The sequence below is a fragment of the Gavia stellata genome, chromosome 12, assembly GCF_030936135.1.
Source record: "Gavia stellata isolate bGavSte3 chromosome 12, bGavSte3.hap2, whole genome shotgun sequence".
NCBI classification, from domain to species: Eukaryota; Metazoa; Chordata; class Aves; order Gaviiformes; family Gaviidae; genus Gavia; species Gavia stellata.
In genome coordinates, this window is record NC_082605.1 from 8026711 (window position 1) to 8048579 (window position 21869).

At 43.7% G+C, this 21869-nt stretch overlaps 1 protein-coding gene across 1 annotated transcript in view; it reads right to left on the reverse strand.

Annotated features, from left to right (window-relative positions):
• STAB1 (stabilin 1) overlaps positions 1-18629 on the reverse strand; it is a 63689-nt gene extending 45060 nt beyond the window's left edge. Inside the window, exons 1-11 of the mRNA XM_059823368.1 lie at positions 18486-18629; positions 12620-12756; positions 11000-11115; positions 9712-9797; positions 8548-8617; positions 7555-7650; positions 6991-7107; positions 6044-6240; positions 5698-5831; positions 4036-4163; positions 2576-2667 (exon numbers count right to left, since the gene is read on the reverse strand). Of these exons, the coding sequence (XP_059679351.1) occupies positions 2576-2667; positions 4036-4163; positions 5698-5831; positions 6044-6240; positions 6991-7107; positions 7555-7650; positions 8548-8617; positions 9712-9797; positions 11000-11115; positions 12620-12756; positions 18486-18566 (1254 nt within the window). The 5' untranslated portion in view covers positions 18567-18629. The remainder of the gene's footprint in view (positions 1-2575; positions 2668-4035; positions 4164-5697; positions 5832-6043; positions 6241-6990; positions 7108-7554; positions 7651-8547; positions 8618-9711; positions 9798-10999; positions 11116-12619; positions 12757-18485) is intronic.
• Positions 18630-21869: the final 3240 nt, after the last annotated feature.

Below are 21869 nucleotides of genomic sequence, written 5' to 3' on the forward strand. Positions count from 1 at the left end.
TGGCCAGAGGGCCGAAACTTCGGACTGTCACCAGAGGAGGTGACTCGTGCTGAAGAGGCCCCTCTGTATAATGAATTATCAGAGACTGAGAAGCAATATGCCCTGTTTACAGATGGATCCTGTCGTATTGTGGGAAAACATCGAAGGTGGAAAGCTGCTGTGTGGAGTCCTACGCGACAAGTTGCAGAAACTGCTGAAGGACAAGGTGAATCAAGTCAGTTTGCAGAGGTGAAAGCCATTCAGCTGGCTTTAGATATTGCTGAACGAGGGAAATGGCCAGTACTTTATCTCTATACGGACTCATGGATGGTGGCAAATGCCCTGTGGGGGTGGCTACAGCAATGGAAGCAGAGCAACTGGCAGCGCAGAGGTAAGCCCATCTGGGCTGCTGAATTATGGCAAGATATTGCTGCTCGGGTAGAGAACCTGGTTGTAAAAGTACGTCATATAGATGCTCACATACCCAAGAGTCATGCCACTGAAGAACATCGAAACAATGAGTGGGTGGACCAAGCTGCTAGAATTGAAGTGGCTCAGGTGGATCTGGATTGGGAACATAAGGGTGAGCTATTTATAGCTCGATGGGCCCATGACACATCAGGACATTTAGGAAGGGATGCAACATACAAATGGGCTCGTGATCGAGGGGTGGACTTGACTATTGATGCCATTGCACAGGTTATCCATGAATGTGAAACATGTGCCATAATCAAACAAGCTAAGCGGCTGAAGCCTTTTTGGTATAGAGGACGATAGCTGAAATATCAATACGGGGAAGCCTGGCAGGTTAATTATATCACACTACCACGAACCCGCCACGGGAAGCAGCATGTGCTTACAATGGTGGAAGCAACTACCGGATGGATGGAAACATACCCCGTGACCCATGCCACTGCCCGGAACACTATCTTGGGCCTTGAAAAGCAAATTTTATGGCGACACGGCACCCCTGAAAGAATTGAATCAGACAACGGGACTCATTTCCGAAACAACCTCATTAACACCTGGGCCAAGGAGCATGGCATTGACTGGGTGTATCACATCCCCTACCATGCACCAGCCTCCGGGAAAATTGAACGATACAACGCAATATTAAAAACTACACTGAAAGCAATGGGTGCTGGGACATTTAAGCATTGGGATACACATTTAGCAGAAGCCACTTGGCTAGTTAACACTAGAGGCTCTGCCAGTCGACCTGGCCCTGCCCAATCAAAACCCCTGCGCACTGTGGAAGGAGATAAGATTCCCGTAGTACATATAAGGAACTTGCTGGGAAAAACAGTCTGGGTTATTCCTTCCTCAGGAAAAGGTAAACCTATTCGCGGGGTTGTTTTTGCTCAAGGACCTGGGTGCACTTGGTGGGTAATGCAGAAGAATGGGGAAGTCCAGTGTGTACCTCAAGGTAATTTAATTCTGGGTGAAACTAATCCATGATTTGAGTTATATGTTACAGGAATTACTATAGCAGGAACCACCTGAACCAATTGAAGACAAGCCTTACAAGAAGCAGTGCAAGTGCAGCAGTGACCCGACCTGAGCTAGCTGTGGTGCCCAATAACTCCATGCAAAACAACACCTCTTCTCTCCTGAGTGACCACCATAACAGATGGAGCCCAAAGTTATGGACTACATGAACTCAGTGGACATTTATGGACATTTTACAAATATTTCACCGGGGTGGTCCATAGACTAAGGGAAGGATATCTGTGTACTATATCAAAGGATGGGAAGGGCGATGATAGGGAATGAGAACGTTTTGGATGGTGTGAGACCTGAGCATGATGTAAATGGTATGGAATAAGGGGTGGAGAATGTGCTGGTTTTGGCTGGGATGGGGTTAACTTTCTTCATAGCAGCTAGTATGGGGCTGTGTTTTGGATTGTATGGGGCTGTGTTTTGGATTTGGGCTGGAAACAATGTTGATAAAGCAGGAATGTTTTAGTTACTGCTGAGCAGGGCTCACACAGCACCAAGGCCTTTTCTGCTCCTCACCCCACCCCACCAGCGAGTGGGCTGGGGGTGCACGGGAAGTTGGGAGGGGACACAGCCGGGACAGCTGACCCCAACTGACCAAAGGGATATTCCATACCATATGACATCATGCTCAGTATATAAAGCCAGGGGAGGAAGAAGGAAGGTGGGGAAATTCGGAGTAATGGCGTTTGTCTTCCCGAGCAACCGCTACGCGTGATAGAGCCCTGCTTCCCTGCAGATAGCTGAACACCTGCCTGCCGACGGGAAGTGGTGAATTAATTCCTTCTTTCGCTTTGCTTCTCCGCGCAGTGTTCTTTTGCTCTACCTATTAAACTGTTTTTATCTCAGCCCACGAGTTTTCTCACTTTTACTCTTCTGGTTCTCTCCCCCACCCCACCTGGGGGAGTGAGTGAGCAGCTGTGTGGTACTTAGTTGCCAGCTGGGCTTAAACCACGACAGTCTTCCCAAGAGATTGCTTCTATAAATACTGCCTTCCAAAGTTCCTCTCTCATGTGTCAATCAGTTTTTACTGGCTGCAGAACTCAGGCAGGAAAGAATCCTAAGACAGCAAAAAATTGCTAAAACCAAGAAAACTTACGTTAAATTCCATTTTATCATGAATCAGAAGAAGGGATGGTACAAAGACTGTGAAAGGCCCGTATTTAGTCAGCAACGCTGAGCAACCAGCAGCTGTAAAAAGAGTGGCAACATGAAGTAGTTACTTGGTGTATGGTTTAACTCCAGCCATAACTATTCGTCTTGTTAACAGCACAATTCAATCTACACATTTTTGGCTTGATGCAAGTAACTAGTACTTGTTTCCAAGGAACCAGAGCGAGTCTGGTATTGCTATCACAGCCCAGCTTGCTTGCTATTAGTTTTAAGCACTTGCCAACAAGATTTCTGAAAGAGTGCTGGTGACTTTGGTCCACTTTGAATCACTGCTGACATTTGCAGAACATTCATAATAATTTTGTTCCCACATGCTTACTACCTTATTCTTGGGCCAAGTGTCCTCTGTCTTCCCCTTGAAACAACAAATTTTTGGGTGTCATCAGGATTTATTAAGACTAAATACTTCTTGAGAAGCTGCTATGAACCCACAGTTGTCAGTCTTCACTCAATTGTCAATGGCCCATCAAAGGTCATTAAGTATTAAGTCCCACTGCACAGGAGTTAGCAACCCAGAGATCCTCATGTGGTTGCCCTTAGCACAAATCATTATGAAAACATATGCAAAAAAATGAGTATTCATGACACTGATATGTAGCAGGGAGAGGTATTCACAAAAGCTAAGCTGAGCTTTGAGCTCTATCTGTATGCTCCTGTCAAGTTAGTGGAGATAGAGAAGACTGTGCAGAGGATGAGCTGGAGAAGGTATCTAATATAAATATACTTTGACATGAGCTAAAGGGTTCTCATTCTTTCATTGGATTACAGTGAGGCAAAAATTAACCTTTGCGGATATCACTCCCCACACTTGCAGTACGCAGGTTCTAAAACAGTCTTCTATGCTTTGCAAAGCAATTCCTCACTCAGAAAGTACCATGATGTATAGAATAAAGCCTTTTCATCTCTATAATAGCCACTCACATGTGTGTGCTGGCAAGGAGACTGTTTAAGGGCTTAGTAGATGGCCTGCTAAGTAGAGGAGCCATGGCACACCAGCCTCAAGCATCACTACTAGAAACTCAGTGACAGCTGAAAAATTGCTGAGCCTTCAACATAGGTACTGCAGGTGGAGGCACACTGGTGGTTTGATACAAACGGGTCTGAATCCCACCTCCAAGGCACGTTTTCCTTCTTCTGCAGATATGGTACGTCCTTCACCAGGACTGTCGAATACCTAACACTCATCCACAATGCTCTCTACAACAGCCTCCTCAATTCACAATCCAGAACTGGTAATACGAGTTCAGAGATGTGACGTGTGTAATTTTGCAGCCCATGGTCATACACTGTGAAATAGATCTATTACATTGAAAGGCTTTTAGCCTTTTCTGACACTCTTGTCCCCACGTTTGCTACATTCCCCAAACAAATTCAAAAGACATTTACCAAACATTTTTCTGGCGACGTTTAATTTCCTAGCAAACCTTCCTCGTGAATTTTGCTGATTTATCTCACTCAAGAGATCTTTATAGCAACTTCTCCCATCTCCAATCTCCCCTTCTTTGCACACACAACTAAGAGACAAGAATGAAACATAACAAAACATTATAAAACAGTTCACAATGCATTCAACAAATGTGAGTAGAACAACATGAAAGACAAATTCCAGCTTTGAGGTGTAGGTAAGAGCTTAGGAACTTCTGCCTAAACTAAGTGACAGGAAAAAAGATGCATACTTCTGGAGTGCAAGCAAATTTGGACCTACACAAAGAGAATGATGATGCTTTCTGAGATACAATCAACATAAGGATTGTCTGCTCTAGAGTTCAGGCTACAGATAGCCACAATATATTTATCGACACCTTTCTAACTAGATATTCAGTCAGTACCAGTCATTACAGCACCTGAAAATTTGAGGTAATGCGTAAAAACCACAGGCTAAGTGAAAATCTAGCAAACAGCCCCTATGTGACTCCTCAGCTTCAGTGAGAAGTCCCAGCTCAAGCACATCAGTTAGCTACGGTTTGTCTTAAGACTTAATGAGGGCCTCAGACAGGCTAATGACTTTTCCAGAAAAGCTTATCTACATGTGAAAATCTCCGTCCTGATTCACACGGACTTACAGTCATTACTCAGAGACTACTTAAGATCACTGGCCGATAACCATGTTTTTTCCCGTTTGGGTTTTGTCCAAGTATCAGCTCTGCTCTTTCAGTTTCAGGGATGCAAAGACATGTGACACGGGAGGAATTTGACATTACTCCAGCCTCAAAGGGCTGAGTGCCAGCTGCTGGAGAACAGATACACTAAGGCAGAGACTGTGCTGAACACCGTGCCCTGCACTTTGCTAACATATCTTCAGAAAGGGAAGCCACTGTGTTTCAGTTCTGGCCTGGAGCACACAATGAGCAGGTGGATGCTAACAGTTTTAGCAGCGCTGGTGAAGGAAGGGTCAAGGAGATGGGACTGCTCTTTCCCTCTTCAGTCTCTCGGAGAAGCTCCACCCTTTCTTGGTAACATACAAAATACTTGGTGAAGGTTTCTCTGGTGTTTGGGAGGTCATTATGCAAAAATGATCCTAGATCTGGTAATACTTCCCATCTAAGGGGTATCAACTTCTAGGTGTTTTGCTCCAGAGGACTAAATGAGGTCTTGTGTTTCTTCTCTCAACTTCCCCCTTCCCCGTCAGTCTGCCACTCTAATTCATTTCTTGCTTACAGGCCTGCGTGGGAGGAGAGCCAAAGACAGCCCTCAGGATCAAATGTGGGCAAATGTGAGCAAACAAGAGTCACACATCTCCCTTTTAATGATTGATTATTAACTGATAATACCCTACTACTACCACCAACTTGGGGAGCTACATCTCCAATTCATATCACAGAAGACTCTGCTGCCCCAGATTTAAAGCATCTTGTGACCCACATGCCAAAATTTACAATGCTCTTTACTTTCAATGGGCTTGTTACAAACAGGCTCTTCTCAAAAAGTGACTCTGGCCCATTATCCTCAGTTAGCTCTCAGTATCTTCAAAATTCAGCTCATCCAGACTCAGTTTCCATTCTAGCCACAGAATAAGCTTCTTTAATAGCAATCTTTAAACTGGCTTACCTAGGATTCCCCTGGGAATTAATTTCACACGTGGAAGTCATGTCACAAAAATACTGCCGGCAATCGTTGGGAAATACAGAACACTCGGACGATGGAGTTCTCCTACTCATCCCAGGCCTGCAAACACAAGATGCCTAAGGGAAGGCAACACAGTGGTTATAGAGCTGCATTCATCATCTTTTACCCAGTAAGTTACCCTACAAAAGAGCTGTCTGGTTTCCCTTTGCAAAATCTAAGGTGAGGAGAGCAGATCTGACCAACACAATGGCGAGCTCATTTGAAGAACTTCTCACCTGGACATTTTTCAGACCCTTACGTGTTGCTGATGTGCTGTTATTGCCCTTACCTCTCCTGGACGTCTGTAAATACAAATAGTAGAGTTTTCCGGGCACCCTCCATTGCTGTCAACACAAGGGTTTATAGGCTGGCAAATCTTCCCATCTCCTTGAAATCCTTCCTTGCAGGTACATTGATACTTTCGTGGTTCAAGAACCTTACATACAGCGAAGGGGGAGCATGGAGAAGCAGCACAAGGATCCTCAGCTGCAATTAAAGAGATGAGAGGTGAGAGTAACCAGATTTCTGTTTTCAAAATAGGACTTGCTGCATCACAGCAGAATACAAAAGGCCTGGAAAGAATGGAGTATAAGGAATTTATACTATTAAACTTCTAAAATTTCCCAGGAAAATAAAATAAATTCAGACAGCAGACCTTTTGGGTTTTTTAATCTGAGGAATTTGGATGACACATTCTTCATGTTACTTCAGTAACAGAAGTGTGAGTGACAGAGGATGCTTGGATTTACTTCTGAATTCCCATCATATCTGAGGATATATGAAACTGCAGTTTGGTCAGCAAAAACTGCAAAAAGCCAGTGAAAATAGAGCTATCCATAGCTAGCGAATCACATAAATCTTACTGACTTTCTTTTAACAAAACCAATTCACAAACTTAAATTTGGAATCAGTGATGAAATCCTGCAATTACATGCCTTATTATTTAAACTGGTACAGATTCACCAATATCCTGTTGTCACAGTTATTCAGTACATGTTTATAAGCGAGGACTGGATGGAACCTGCAACTCTAATTCATTTCATGCTTTCAGGACCAAGTGAGAGGAGAGCCAAAAACTTAGCCCTTAATCTTAAAGTAATTCCAAAAAACCAGGTTCTTAAGCCTCTGCAGTAAAATAGGCACTGTGTTCACAGTGATCAAATTCATCCAGAGGTACCAGTGCAATAAGATTTTTCCAAACAGGGGACCATTTAGGGTCACAGAGAAGTTTCTCACCTTGGCAAGTGCTCCCACTTTTTCTGTAGCCCAGCTTGCAGTCACACATCGCTGTCCCATCCCTTACTACACACTCGCTGTTGGCCTCGCATGTCACGCCTTTGCAAAGGGGAAGCTCTGGAATCACACAGCAAAGAGAGTTTCCCTTTGAGCATGCAGGGCACTGCTGGAAGATACAACTTACCTTACAAAATATCTGGAAATGAAGGCAAATGTGGTTTCCAGAGGCCCCCAAGCTGGCCAGGGGATATAAGCAGTGCAGACAGCTCTAAATCACTGGCAGCCTAGGCAGTCAGGTCCCGCAAGGCTTACAGAGAAGAAAGGATCCATCCGGTTTCCAGAGAAAGAACAGAGGCACAAAGAGATGGTACATCTTGGCCACTGTCATGGAGTGGGGAGCAGACCCCAGCTTTTCCTTCTGTATGGATTTCCAGTGCTCAGATCAGCTTCCCTCTACATTCCCAAGTTATTCATTGCCCCCCCAGCTCCTTTTGGGACACATGCATCCAAGCCCATATCATAGTTTAGCTCTAACAGCCCCTCTGCAGCTACCAATGTATTTACCTTGGTCACATCTGGGGCCAGTGTAGCCTCCATAGCACGTGCAGCTTCCATTCCCAGCGACGCCGCTGTTGCATTCCCCATGCACACAGTCACACACTGCAAGGGAAGTCCAGACAAACCTGATCTTCAGCTACAAGGCAGTGCATACGGCTCCAGGCATACGCTGGCCAACTGCCCGGGGGCTTGGCACCCTGATTTCCCACCAATAATCCACAGCAAACGTAGCTCCTTTTAAAAACAGGCCATGCCAGTCAGAGCTTACAGAGGGCAAACTGCATGTCCTGGGCTCAAGAAGACAAAGTACTGCCCTGTAAGAGCAGCCTTGAATGCAAGATCTAGACCAGCTTTTCAGGCACGTATTTTAATTTCCCACTCCTCTAAGTCTCCTGCAGCCAGTGTGGAAGAAGGCAGTGTTATGAAAGCCTGTGATCCCAGCATTGGTGTTGGTGTGCGAGCACAACCAACAAGATCACACCTATCTCACCTGTGTGGGTTACAAGGAAACCAGGAGCTTGATGAAAAGGGCTCCTTTAACAGCCAGGCTCCACTGGTCATAAATTGCTTCCAAAAATGCCATACCTGACAAACAGCACTGTGTGTATTAATTTTGTAGGAAGGGCAACAAGGAAGAAACTGGGAGGCAAGTTGGGGAGTTACAGGAGTCTGGAAGACAGTTGGGAAGTAAGTGTGGGTTGCTTCAGGGATGTAGGTAACAGCCTGGCTAAAAAGAGAAAGGAGACTGGGATAGCCCTGGTAAGGGGAGAGAGAGATTTAAATATGAAAAATGGACTGATTTGAGTGAAAGACTGAGAATTGTTTGTCTAATGGGACAGTGGAGAAGGGCACAAAGACAAAATGCCAAGACACCTGCTATGGAACACTGCCAGCTGGCATCCTCTCCTCTCCAGCACCCTTCCTCACTCAACCTCCCCCTCCTCCTTCCTTGCTTTCAGTTATTTTTGTGGAGGTTTCACTTGAATTACTCATTCTTACCTGACTGACAGTCTGGGCCAAAGCGATTTTCATCTCGACAATTCTGGCAGGCAAAACCACTGTATTGCTCCTAGAAGGATGCCCAAAATGTCCCAGATGTTATTTCTCTGTATCATTGCATTGTTCCACACATTGTTATAGTTCAAAGTCTCTCCCCATTTCTGATTTTCTGCGACAGCTGAAGCAATACAGTGAAGAAAACTGATCTGTTCAGTGCTCTAGTAGTATTAACCAGCCTCCATGGCAAAGATCACTGTGTAAGCTGACACACAGAGGGCATGCAAAACACCAGCAAAACTCCGGTGGGCATTGAGGAAACAATGTCCTGATCGCAAGCAGACAGGAATGTACCAGCTGGCTTCTGATATCTGTCTGAAAAAGGAATGTGGAATTCACTAATGCCAATGGGACTTTTCACATTGATTCTACAGGGCTTGGGGACCTTCAGCATACATCTTAATTACTATAAGGTGTCTTTGAGTTAAATCCAAAATCAACGTTTCTCAAGGAAGTGCCCAAGAGGTAGGGTTTTAGCTCTGAATGCTATTAATTAAGGATGCTGTAGAAACATACAGTTCATAAGAGAAAGTTTCAAGTCTGACACTGATCCATTAAGTTACAAATTTTAGAAACACTTCTCTATATGATTCAAATGTGCAGGAATTGTTTATGCTTTTGTTGTACTAAGTCTGGAGCTGTAAAGAAAAAATAAACATCTGCCCTAAATTCTCTTTCTGGTCTCTCCTGCTTTTCCTGAGAGAAGGAGGATCTGCCTGCCAAGGTGCAGGACCAATTCATTAGGGAAGTATATCATCCAAGTCTGGAAAAGGTGCAGCTCATTAAGAGCCAAGTATCTCAGGACTTCTTGCAGCCACAGACAGGGGCTGATTATTTCAACTGATCAGAGGGTTAAATTCATACAATTCTTTCTGCACTTCCCCATAGAGATCCTTCCCAACTCCATACCCTCACAAACAGTGTCTTAGTGCTCTTGCAGACCACACCAACCCCCCAGGAAAACCACAGACACTGATGCTGGAATGAAAGAAGCTGCTAATGACCTTCGAGGCAGAAGGGCAGCCTTCATCCAAAGCATCTGCACAGATGCTAATACAACTCCCTCTGACAAAAGCACATCACCTTCAGACTAAATCATGCACTGACCTTGCAGATGCAGGTCCCATTTTGCTGCATACCATCCAAGCATGTCCCATGGCCATTGCAGGGATTTTGAGAGCCACCTGGACACTCTAACAGGCAAGAGACAGGCCAGACAAGATTAGATTGAACAACCGGCACTATATCCCCCTTTCCAACTCCTCTTCCTCCAGGCATTCCAGCTGTGCAAAAGCAATGGCCTCTTCACCAGCAAAGTCCCTGCCTGCTTATCCAATACATCTAAACACTGGCCCAGAGCTGGTGGATATGGCCAGGTGTGGCACCAAGGAGCAATTTGGCTGCTATCTAAGAAAAGCCTTTTATTAAAAGTCTAAGGAAAAGTCCCAACGAGTCATAACTAACTAAATTTCAGCAAAGGTACTGAAACATGCTTTGGGGTTGAGCTACTGCTGCTAGCATCAGCAAGAGGTGGTATCAAACATCTGAGGGTAGTTCTGAAACTCAGGACAGACAGGAGCCTGCTTTGCAAAGATACTGAGCATTTTCAGCTTTCCCTGACTTCATGAAGAGCTGGGAATGTGCTCAGACAAACATGGCCCACACCTCTTTGGAGTGGGGTACCTCCAAATTCTGGGGACTATTTCTGAAAGTTTTAGACATGCAATTCCTCTGACAAAGCCAATTGCTTATTCAAACCACTTCTGTGCAAGAACAGGCTCAAGCTCTCAAATGACCTCCCATTTTCTGCAGGGCTGGAGAGTGTGTTTCCATATTCCAGCAATTAGTCAATCATAGGAGAAGTGTTTTACTTAGTAGGTCTTGCTTTTGGATTTTTGAGACAAGACAAAACAAATCTGCTTTACTTAACATAAACCTGTATGGGAGCTTTGGGACAGTTATTTTCACCTTGGGTTGGAATTGTGAAGTATTTTCTGTGGCTGAACGTGTGACTAACTCCAGACTATACAGAAGCACACGTGGCACACGCACTGCAGACTAGAGGGACATCAGAAAGAAATATCTTCCTCTTCCTTTGGAAACTTTCTTAAAGAGGAACAAAAACGTCCCTTTCCAAAAGCTTATTTTTAAAGAAGAGACAAAAGGAAGTTCCACCAAAGGAGGTTATGTGTTAAATGTAAGAAGATTCAACTCATCTGAAGCAGAGATTCCTTCCCCATTATATTCTGAACCTTCCAGACAGATAACGGAGACCTTGTGAGTGTTCGAGGAAAAATGAAAATTAATCACCTCAATGAATATTTAATGCCTCCTGTTAAAACCAGTTTGACTTATTCAACAGCTAGAGAGTGTTGTAAAAAGACGAAAAACTTACCATAGCACTCTGTACCCCAGAATCCTGGGCAGCACTTTTTCTCCTCAATTTCCTTCTTACACATGTGATGGCACCCTGGCTGGGAAAGGGTATTCTCCGCTAACTTGACAGTGTATCTTAAAAAGAACAATCCAAGATTCATGATTACAACACAAACATACCACACGCTTGTTGGAGGGTTTCTAAGCAATCACACCGGAGTGCACTGAACTCTGAATAGAAGGAAGGGCGCTCATTTCCTTTGCCATACATGCATGTGACAGTTTGCACTTGGTTTATGTCTTTGCTAAGGATGCCCATTAATTTAAGCCTCAAAGATCAGTTACAAGAAATCTGCCAGGGACTGGATATGAGACAGGACCCTGGGCAGTCTGAGAGCATCAGGACAGAAACCTTGGATGCTGGAGGGTTAGATGGCATAGAAACAAAGTTAGGATCTCCAAGATGACTCAACATTAGACTTCACACTTGAATAACCTTGAAAGAACAAAGTCTCCTTGCAGGGCTTGTCCCTTTCTGTCTTGCACTAAATATGCCAGATTGGGATGCTGGAAATCTGGATTTAATAGCTGTGTTATTCACAGATTCTCTATGCAATCTTGAACAAACACCTTAAATCCCCAAAAGAAGCATCTTCTTCTCAACCCTTCATCCCTCACCTCTGCACACACGGTAAGCCCTTGATAGCAAGTGTCTCTTGTTCTGCACGTATGCAGTACAGAACTATTCTTGGTTCTGTCCAACAATAACCACAAGAGCAGATAACACTTCAAAAAGCTGCATACACTCACATTATTCTTACATTTCATTTTATTTTTGGCACAACATCCTTCCCAAAAGGAACTTGGAAATTGTCTCAATAGCACTGCCGCTTTGGCTTCAATCTGACTCCTATGTGTGTCTGTGCAAAAACTGCTATAAACTGCAAAACTGCTACAGCTATTTTTAAAGTATTTCAACAGAATAGCGAATCACAGAAAACAGTAGACAATGGAGCTATATATTAAATGTTAACACTCACTACTGAACAGATATGCAAACAATAATCTATAGTGTTTCATTTTTTAAAAACTTCCTGGTAAATGGAGTTTTCCTTCACCCTTTTCCTATTAGAGCCAAGCTCAACAGAATAAGAGCAAGGAACAGATGAACAAGCAATTGTCATAAAGCAAAATAGGAAGGTAAAAAGTTCAGAGGATTATTGCTGGAAGCTGGGAGGCTATATAAGGGGGACTATCATTATATTATTTTCCTAATAATCCACTATGGGATTCTGGGTCTGAAACAGGTTTCTATGCTAGACAGATCTCTTAAGTTGCTACAGCAGGATTAGCAAACTCAGGCTGTTTGGGTGAGTTAGAGGTAATTATCACGTAATTATAATGTAATTTGTTCTGTGTATGTAGAACCTTATGCCCAGCAAAAAGTCCGTGGGATTTGCAAGGAGACAAAAGCAACAATAATAGGGGCCATAAATCCATTTTTACACATCTGAAAACAAAACTCCTTGGATCTTTAGAGTTCATAAAACACATGTGTGCTCTCCTGAAGGCATGGACACTACCCCTTGCATAGCAGGGCTGCACCAAAACCTTTACATGGTTAGGAAATAGGGCTTACCTGCAGTCCCTCACTCCTAATCCTTGGGTGGTCTTTAACCAGCCTCTTGGACACAACATTTTAGGCGCTGCAGCACAAGCAGTACATGCTGTATTCAACGTAAACATCGTCTTGATATTACATCGCATGGATTTTAACTTAAAAGGAAAAAACAGAATGGAAATAATTCCAAAATTAAATTGTTACCCTCGCACTCATCTTACCAACCTTTAGTATCTTTATCAACATTGCACCATTCTTTAGATACCACTGGGGAGGGCAGTGACCAGTGCAGCTGCTGGGAGGTACACCACACACTTTTATGGGCTAAACCATCACACCATGCTGCGGCATGCTAATCCACTTGGATCTCAGCTAGAAGGCAACAGGGCAGACCACAGCTATCTTATCTTTCCCCTACGCCTCACAGCAAAAATTCTAACCATTTCTAAAATAATCATAACTGTGCACTGTTAATTTAAGCTGATCTTTTGCAAACATGTGGTAGTGGTATGTGAGGACAAGCCCTAAATTAATAACCCTTGCCAGAAGACACTGAATTAAAGTGCAACACAGCATTTCTGTTTTCCATGCCATTGATACAATCCAGTTCACTGGTGGTTTCATTGCTGTTTCACGGGTCCAAAGAACCAAATGCAGTAGTTCAGTCTATTTCCCAGAGCCCAGGAGCTGCTCACACAAATATTTCTCACAGCAATTGTCTTTGCGAAGGTGCGGGGGGCAGGGGGACGGATTAAAAGGAAAGGTGCCCTGCACCTCTCTGACCACCTGGATGGCCCCTGATGCTTTGACCCTAGGTGAGAAGGACCCCATAAACACTGGCAAGAAGATCAGGTAGGAGACTTGGATAATTCAGATGCCTGGTGATCACTTCAGCATGAGTCCTTCCACCCAACCAGAATAACTTCAGGGGTTCAGGCTTCCTCACAGGGCTTTTCTGTACCCACCAACTCTGCTCCTCCAAATGAAACACAGCTGGAGCGGATGAAAAACGTACAGCCTCAGAGCAAATAACCATCATCATATGCCAGCTTGTCATTAAAGCTCATGATTTTACCCCAAAAGGGTCTCCTTGTATTCCTAAACCAGAGTCAAGTCACTGCACAGAAATCCCATTGCTCATTTTAAAAAGTGACAATGTTTGTTACTGGCAATGGCAGAGAAAAGCTGGGAGGCATGAGCTGTGTTTGCCCCGAAAGGTCACCACAGCTCACCTCAACTGTGCCTCTACAGGCACTGTATTGTTTAAAAATAAAAACATTAGATCAAATTTTGGGAAGTGGCCTTGGTCTGGGATTTTTTAAGCCAGTCCTGAACAATGCTGTTAATGCAGCAGCTCTCGTGTGCCCAGAACAACCTGTTTTAGATTCCCATCAGCAATCTCGGCTTTGCTTCCTCTGAACTTAAGCCCAAATGCATACATTTGCCTCAAGGCAAGGGAGGAAGCCCATGGCTTCCCATCAGTTATCAACAGCTCAGGAAGGCCCTCCCATATGACAGCCAGCAGACCCTGTCAGGAAAACCTCCTGAGAGATAACCCTCAAGTCCCAGGTCTGCAGGGACGTCTCCCTGGAACAGTTTCCTGACTCACACCCACGTTCACTCTGCCTAGAGTCATTGAGCTTTTTCTCATCGTCATGGATCCACCTTCTGCAGCCATCCATTCAAGAATGCCGCCCAATGAAGAAAGTGATTCCTCTGTGTGTGGTGGCCCACCACGTACATATTAATTTCCTCATAGATATTAATTTTCCCCAGTTGTTCATTTGGGGCTTTCCTTACCGTGCAGTAACCTCCACTTCCTTTGGTGGCAGAATCCCCTAGAAACCTGTTACGTCAAGAACTCCCTTCCTTGCATTATAAACAGCTCAAAACCAAGCTGAGATCCACCAAATCCACCTCTCCATGTCCTGTGAACACCAGGTTTACTAATTTTATCCAGCAGGACAGAGATCAGCTTTGCTGTTCCTTACATTTCTACCCCACTGGCACACAGGACAGTCAGGGGAGATTTCCCCTTTTTCATGGAGCAAAACAGAGAAGACAAACAATATAGATGGATAAATGAGGTGCTACTCTCATACAGAGTACTCTGTCTCAAAAGATCAGCAGTGCCATTGATGGGGTAGGGAAGAAGCCCATCCAACCAGCTGATACAAGTACAAATTAGGACTCCAGATGAAAGCTGGGCTTTTGAAAGGAGCCAGTTGAAGCCAAGCACCTGATTGTGACAGAATGGTACATCTCCTGCCTTTCTAATCCCATCAAATCCCAGCTTCAACCTTCACTGAGACAATGCCTCAGAAAGAAGAATTGGAAGATGCCCAAGGAAGAAACACAGAGGTGGACACCTTCCCATGAGTTATGTTATCATTGTCAGAATTACCCCACAAACCTTTATCAGGAGTCTGAGCCACCCTATCTGTATGAAAAAGGCCACACAAACAGTAGAGCACAAACCACTAAATTAAAACTTTCCAAAACTTTCATCTTTACTTCCAGGCATCAGGCTTTGGCTGTCAGGCACGGCTGGGCCATTAAGTGTGTTCTCTGCCATGGTAGTGGAGGAAGACACCATTATTCACACATTATTCCATTTTCGTTCTCTTTCCTTCATCAGTGTGGCTCCATTTCTAAATGGAGATGGACACCGGGAGAGGAGAAGGGCTGCCACTCCTCCCTGTTGGCATCTTTAATTACTTGCAGGCCTCTAAGACAGTTCTTGTGGCATCCCCCCTATCCTACCTTCCCGGGACACTTCACGAGCTTTAGGCAGCTTTCCAGTAAGATCTTCCCCTTTTTATAAGGAAATATACTTGTGTCAGCACCAACAGGCGGGAGGAAAGAGGAAGAAAACTGCTGTGTGGAAAATAGTAATAAAAAAAAATTCTCGTCTTATTTGAGTGACAGAACTGATGAAGCAGTCATTTTCTTGAGTGTTTTGCTTCTTAGGAAAGCAGAAGAGGGAATCAAGGGACATAAATGCAACAGTTTGGATACTCAAATTTTGGAGAGGTTGAAAGATAGACAGGAGTTTAAGTTAGAGGTGGCTCCTGGGACACAGCCTCATGGAAAACAAGGATGCACTGCTCCCTTGGGCTCATCTATGACCACTGTTTCTAAGTTTGAAGATGCTGGAGAGGAAGCAGTGAGAGGGAACGTCTGCCCCTGTGATGCAGCAATGCTGCCTGGTGGGCCAAGAGTCAGTGAGGTGTACAGTGGCTACACCAGGGAAAGGGGGTGAAAACAGTCACTGTTCTGATCAGATGATGTTATGAGCCTGGACTGTATCACACTTTGGGTACAAAGCAACAGAAAAGGAAGACTGGTGCTCTCAAACAGCTCCAAAATTAAAGGAAGCTTTTAAAGCAGAAGACATCTAGCTGAAGCCAAAAGAAGTTAAGAGCCAGGGTGCCTCTGTCCACATTGAGCTCTGTCTTGCCAGGACTGGACTGTGCTCTCTCCCTGCACTCAACCCCATGCATGTGCATGAGCAGCTGCTGCCCTCTGTGCTTAGCTGAGACATATCTGAGCTTCTGGATGCTGCAATGTTTCCTTCCCTTCTCTCACTCTGACACAGATGTCCCTTACTTCCCAAGTGCTCATGTTTCTCTTACTCCACCTCAAGAGAACAAGCTGGGGAGTTTTTTTAAGGGCTAGTTTCATTCCCCTCATTTTTGCCCTTTATCTTTTCCTCCCAAACTGTAACACAAAACCTTCTGCATGGCAAAACCTCAAGGACCAAAGAAAAACACATTTGGTCATCACTGTTAGGCTCCAACAATCCTGGGAGCCAGTTCTGGAAACAGTCATTATCTAATGAATCACCAAATTTCCAGTGCATTTGCCCTTTACAAAACAGAGCTGTAGACACATGCTTGAGTCATTATAGTTATGTACCTCCCCAAGAAGTTCTCAACAACACTTCAGCTGGCTCCTGGACACATAAACCCTTCACATTTGTTCAAGGAAGATACTTTTCAGCATAAGGATGAACAATCAAGCTCAGAGATCACATAACACAAGATCTACTGTTGCCCTGGGTGTTTTCCACCATCTCAGCTGCAGAGCACTGGAGGCACAGGGATGCAGAGAGCACTCCCCTCATTTCCCACCTGCCTCCATTCCTCCTCCAGCACAGCCTGGGACTGGCATCCTCCCAGCAGAAAAACTTCCATGTTTCTCACATCTGCTGCATCTTCCCCAGCCCATACCAAGAGGTATACAAAAACCAAATCAAGCTAACAGATTTGCTGTCATGTTTGAGCCATCAAATCAGAGCCCTGAGGTAACATCACCAAAAAAAAGCTAGCACAAAATCTCTCTTTTCTCTCTTGATGGCCCCTGCAAGGCTCCTGCAAGCCAACGGAGGCCTCTTGTGGAATCACAGCACTTCTATTGCAATCAAATCCAATGGCCATCCTAAACTATTAGACAAGACTTCATTAGATGCTTATTTTTCCTTACCTCCCATCATAACCTTTCAAATGTTTCTTCTCTTTCTCCAAAATGAGGGGACCTTTTGGTTCTAAAAGGGCGTTATTTTTCCTGGATTAAATAAACTGCTCCAGAAGTGATTCAAAACATTTCTATTCTCTGTGAGTCGGTAGTCATTACCTGATATTTTAAGTGTTTCAGGCCAAGCCAGACAGATCAGTGATTATAGAAATCAACACAGTGTCTCAAAGTCGAGAGACCAAAATTCCCACTTACACCAGCTGAAGACGTGAGCCCATGCCTCTGAATGTACTACTATACTGGAACCCATCTGCCAGGAACCCATGCCTCCAGACAAACAAAAGACATCAGTAGAGATACTTCTTCAAACCATGTTTGTGCACAAGTCACCTTAACTAACCTACAAGCCCAAAGGTTCATGAGGTTCTTACCTTATTTGTGCGCTTATTAGTTATTTATGAAAGAGTCTATAAAAAAGCCTCCATTCAAAGTTCTGACATTGAAGCATCTTTTCAGTACACTGGCTTTTTCTAAATTAAGTCTTTCAGACTCACATCCACCTTCCTTAGCACAGGTCTGTCCACTCCCCACAAGGCCCATGTTTGTCTTTCAAGACAAGACAACCCTTCCATAGCTCAGATCCCCAAATGAGATTTCCATATGCCCCACACAGCTTCTGACTTTGTAGACCAGTTCATTCCTCCAACAGCAGGACACAAGAAGGGCGGTGGCAGAATACAATATAATACAAATTAGTGTGAATTCTAGCCTACAGAAAACGGGATGCCACACCATGGAGCCTAGAGAACAGATCTACAAAGGCATCATACAGTCGTCATCATGCTGCTGCTAAACACAAGAACAGACACAAAGGAATCAAAAGAAAATCAACAAAATTGAAAGTATTCCACACTCCTCACTGGGGAGCTGCTGGGAAATGTACTTGAAACAAAGGTATTTACCCTCTTGCAAAGCAATGATTCAATGAGATTTTAATTTTTTTTTTTTTTTTTTATAAAATTCTCCTGGGAAACTTATGGACCTGTCCTGTCTGATGCTAAGCTCCCATGACACGTACTGAAAATAGTGGAAGACAAAGTTGCCGAGTATATTCCTTTCATATTACTACTTTTGCATTTAGTGCTGAACATAAATACTAATTTAATCTGATCTAAAACTCAAGCAGCTCCCTTCAACCTTATTTTTAGTTCCTCGGTTTAGACTACACACAGACCCACACGTAAGCAGAGAAGATACCCAACAGTCCTAAAGTTTAATTCTGGATGTTATTCTGCACCTAACTAAATGTCAATAAAAGGATTTTTGGGGAGGACTATTTCATAACACACAACCATCCAAATATGATGTACTGTTCAATGAACATTTAAACAAAGACTCATAGACTTACCTTCTGAGTCTGGCAGTCAGCTGTGGGAGTGGAACATACTGCTAAGAAGAAAAACAGCAATCCAGGAGGATGCATTTTCATGCTTTTACAGGCAGGACCCTTTCCACAAAAGGGGTGGCGATAGAGGCTGCAATTTCTGTAAGATAAGACCGCCTACTAAGTATCAGATCCAAGACAAACCAGAGGTTAAAAGTAAACAGGGAGAGAGCATTTTTGCACTGTGCTCTTTGGCTGCAAAGCCTTCAGAAGTCGATCTGTTACTTCTAGCATTACGTCTGAATCAATACCACCTTTTTCCTTCTTTCTATTCTTTTTTTAAATGCACAAGCAGAACTCCTTAGTAAAAGGTTTACTCAAAACAGGAACATCTACGGATTTCCTCTTACATATCAGTTCAAAACAGAAGGAAGGAAATCCTTAGTTTTCAACTAATTGGAATGAAAAGAGGTTAACTGTATGCTTAACTAAAGGCAAATCCAATGGGCAAACTTAAATACCATGAATTCATGAAGGGTAAGTTAATTTCCTTTTACCACTGATGTTAATATGTCCACAACACCTCAAACAGAAGATAGACCCGACCATTGCCTATCCCAAAGTATGCATGAACAAAGCAACATGAGTGACATACTGCACTTCAGAGCAATAACGTAAGCACATCCTATCAATCGATTAACCACTTTGGGTAGGCTTTGATATTTATTTAAAATATTCAAGTTTCTCAGCAAGAAAAGCATCAAATTTTTCAGGTGCTATGGCAGCAGTGGCAAAATACATCATTTTCCAAACACTCTGCTGACAGCTTCATGAATCCAAGGAGCACTTCCATAGTACTCAGAATAGAAAAGTCACAAAATGGGATTAAAAAAAATACGTGCTAGCCTGAGGTATGGTGTGCAATTGAATTTCTCCTTTTGAACATTACAAACAATCAAGAATTCATTATCGGCAGATTTTACATGGGCTTTGTCTCCTTACGCTGCCAAGAGAACCCACTGTACTGAGCAGTCTAAAGACTGCTTCCGTCAGTAATAAATCCTAATAAGCAGTGAGGTATCTTTTAATTTTTGAGCCATTAATAGTACATGAAGGTGCCTAAATGAAACCAGGATAGGAAGCTACTCTTGTGTTTACATAAATAATTGAGAGCATTAATTTTTTTTTGCCCCCTGCATACACACAAAGATACACATGCTAACATACGAAGTATATAAGAACTGCTGTACTTACTAGTAACGTTAATTGTGCTTTACCTCTTCCTCCATCCTACAGAGACAGCCAGCATGACGAACAGCAAGCACTATTATATATCCTGCGCTAACAGGAAGCAGATAAGACACACAACCATCCACTGCAACCCATGTGAGAAGTACCAGCCCACAACTCAATCTGACGACTCAGCCCACTTGTCCCATTACAGGACAACTGCAGCCCTGGGACCATCGCTGCCCAACAGACAGCCACTTTGTCAAGGTCAGAGGGTTTGCACAGCTCTGGAAACCATTTGGTACCCTGCAGATCTGTGAAATGGGGCAGAGGCAACATAGCTCTGACCAGTTCTGGTGGGATGGCAAAGTCGCAAGTGGATAGTGGGAACATTCTTGTAGAGGGGGACATTAGTATGGAAGCTGTACAATCAGTCATGGTACTAGACTGGTGATGTAAACAGAAGAATGAGACAGCTCCATGCTACCTGTTAGGCATACACAGCTAAAACAGGCAGCCTAGAAGGACATTGACTGCTTGTTGATGGGTTTTCCAAGAGCTGGCTATATGACATAGGAATTAAGTTGCCAGTACTGGGCATCCACAGATAGCTGATAAGCTTTTAAGGTGAAAATAGCTTACCCTGATGCACCTGAAGAGGCATGAGCATCTTTAATGAATCTTCAGACCATTGTCTAAACGACTCAACACTGAAAATGATACGGGGGGGGGGGGGGAAGGACACACAAGGCTTTCCACTGCTGCCTGTCATCACTGTATCTGACCTACTGCAAGCAAACTAGGAAGGGAAGGGAGAGAAAGGCTTGGTGAAATTCCTGTCAGAATAAAACACATTGGATTCATGGCAACATCAAAAGTTTCACAGCCAGCTTCCTTATCTGACCGTACCCCATTTAAAGGCAAGCAATACAACAGCAATATGCAGGCTAAAAATGCAAACACTGAGTAGTGCCATTGTACAGCAGCAGAGCATAAACTGAAAAATCAAAAGGTCATCTGTCATCAGATGCTGCTTTCATGATCAAGCGGCATAGGCAGCACAGCATGTTTCAGCCACTGCATATGAACTGCTCTGAGAGAATGGAAACTTGCTTTGCTGATCACTACTGCTGGATCTGGAACACCAAAACCTGCATCAACTTTGCATCTGTGTGATTCTGGGAATCAGTAAGAAGGAGAAGCATCAACTGCCTCCAAATTAATGGGTGGCCAAGAGCCATTTGTAATGCTCAGTGCACAGTGGAAAGATGCCAACATGCTCGCAGTGGCAGTCCAGTTGGCAGTATCACCAAAGATGGCAACACAGGCATGGAAACAGCACAGGGAGCAAAACTGGGTGAAATAAACACAAATTACTGCTCCACTTACACTGTTCCTATTCTCTTCTGATGAATGGATTTCTCCTAGGCAGATAGATGGATTTTCTCTTGGATGACATCAATAAAGAGCTTATGCCTTAGAGGCAAAATGCATTGGATCAATTTTTTGATTCCATGGTTTTGTCCAACACCCTTCAAAATTGTCAATAAATAAAAAAAACAGTTCCCTCGCTCATTTCTATAGGCATCTGTACAAAGCATTTCAATCCCCCAAAGTCCCACAAAGCAAGATCCTGAGATCTGTCAAAGAGCTCAACATCTGATTGCTTCTAAACTGCCCAGAATTTACAGAGGAAATACCCAGTAGTACACATTAAGAATGAAGCCACAGGACTTGCCATGTCACTAGCAATTAAAGGAGTATGTGAGACAGGAAAACTGGGGAAAAAAACCCCCTTCATCAAAGGGAAAATTTATAGGCAAGACTTGTAAGGATCTGGTGACAGAGCATGCAAATGGCCCTGTGCAAGCAGAGTAAAAGGGTTTCATTCACGTCCTAGTCAATGTTTGATTGAAACAGGACTGTTCAAATCCAGTTTTAAAAAATACAGTAGGAGTTGTCAACTGTCCGCCAGTGTGTTTATCTGTGAAGTTTAGCACATGGGCTTTTGTTTGCTTTGGAAAGCATGGAGGTTAACTTATCAGTCAAGTGTCTCCTGCCCACACGGCAGAAGAAAGCTGGTTTAGCAGTTTAAGTCACAGACGTGGTTCTTGGAAGCATCATCTTCAACCTCTGGAACAGAGAGCTTCTACAAAACAATACTAATTTACCTTGTGG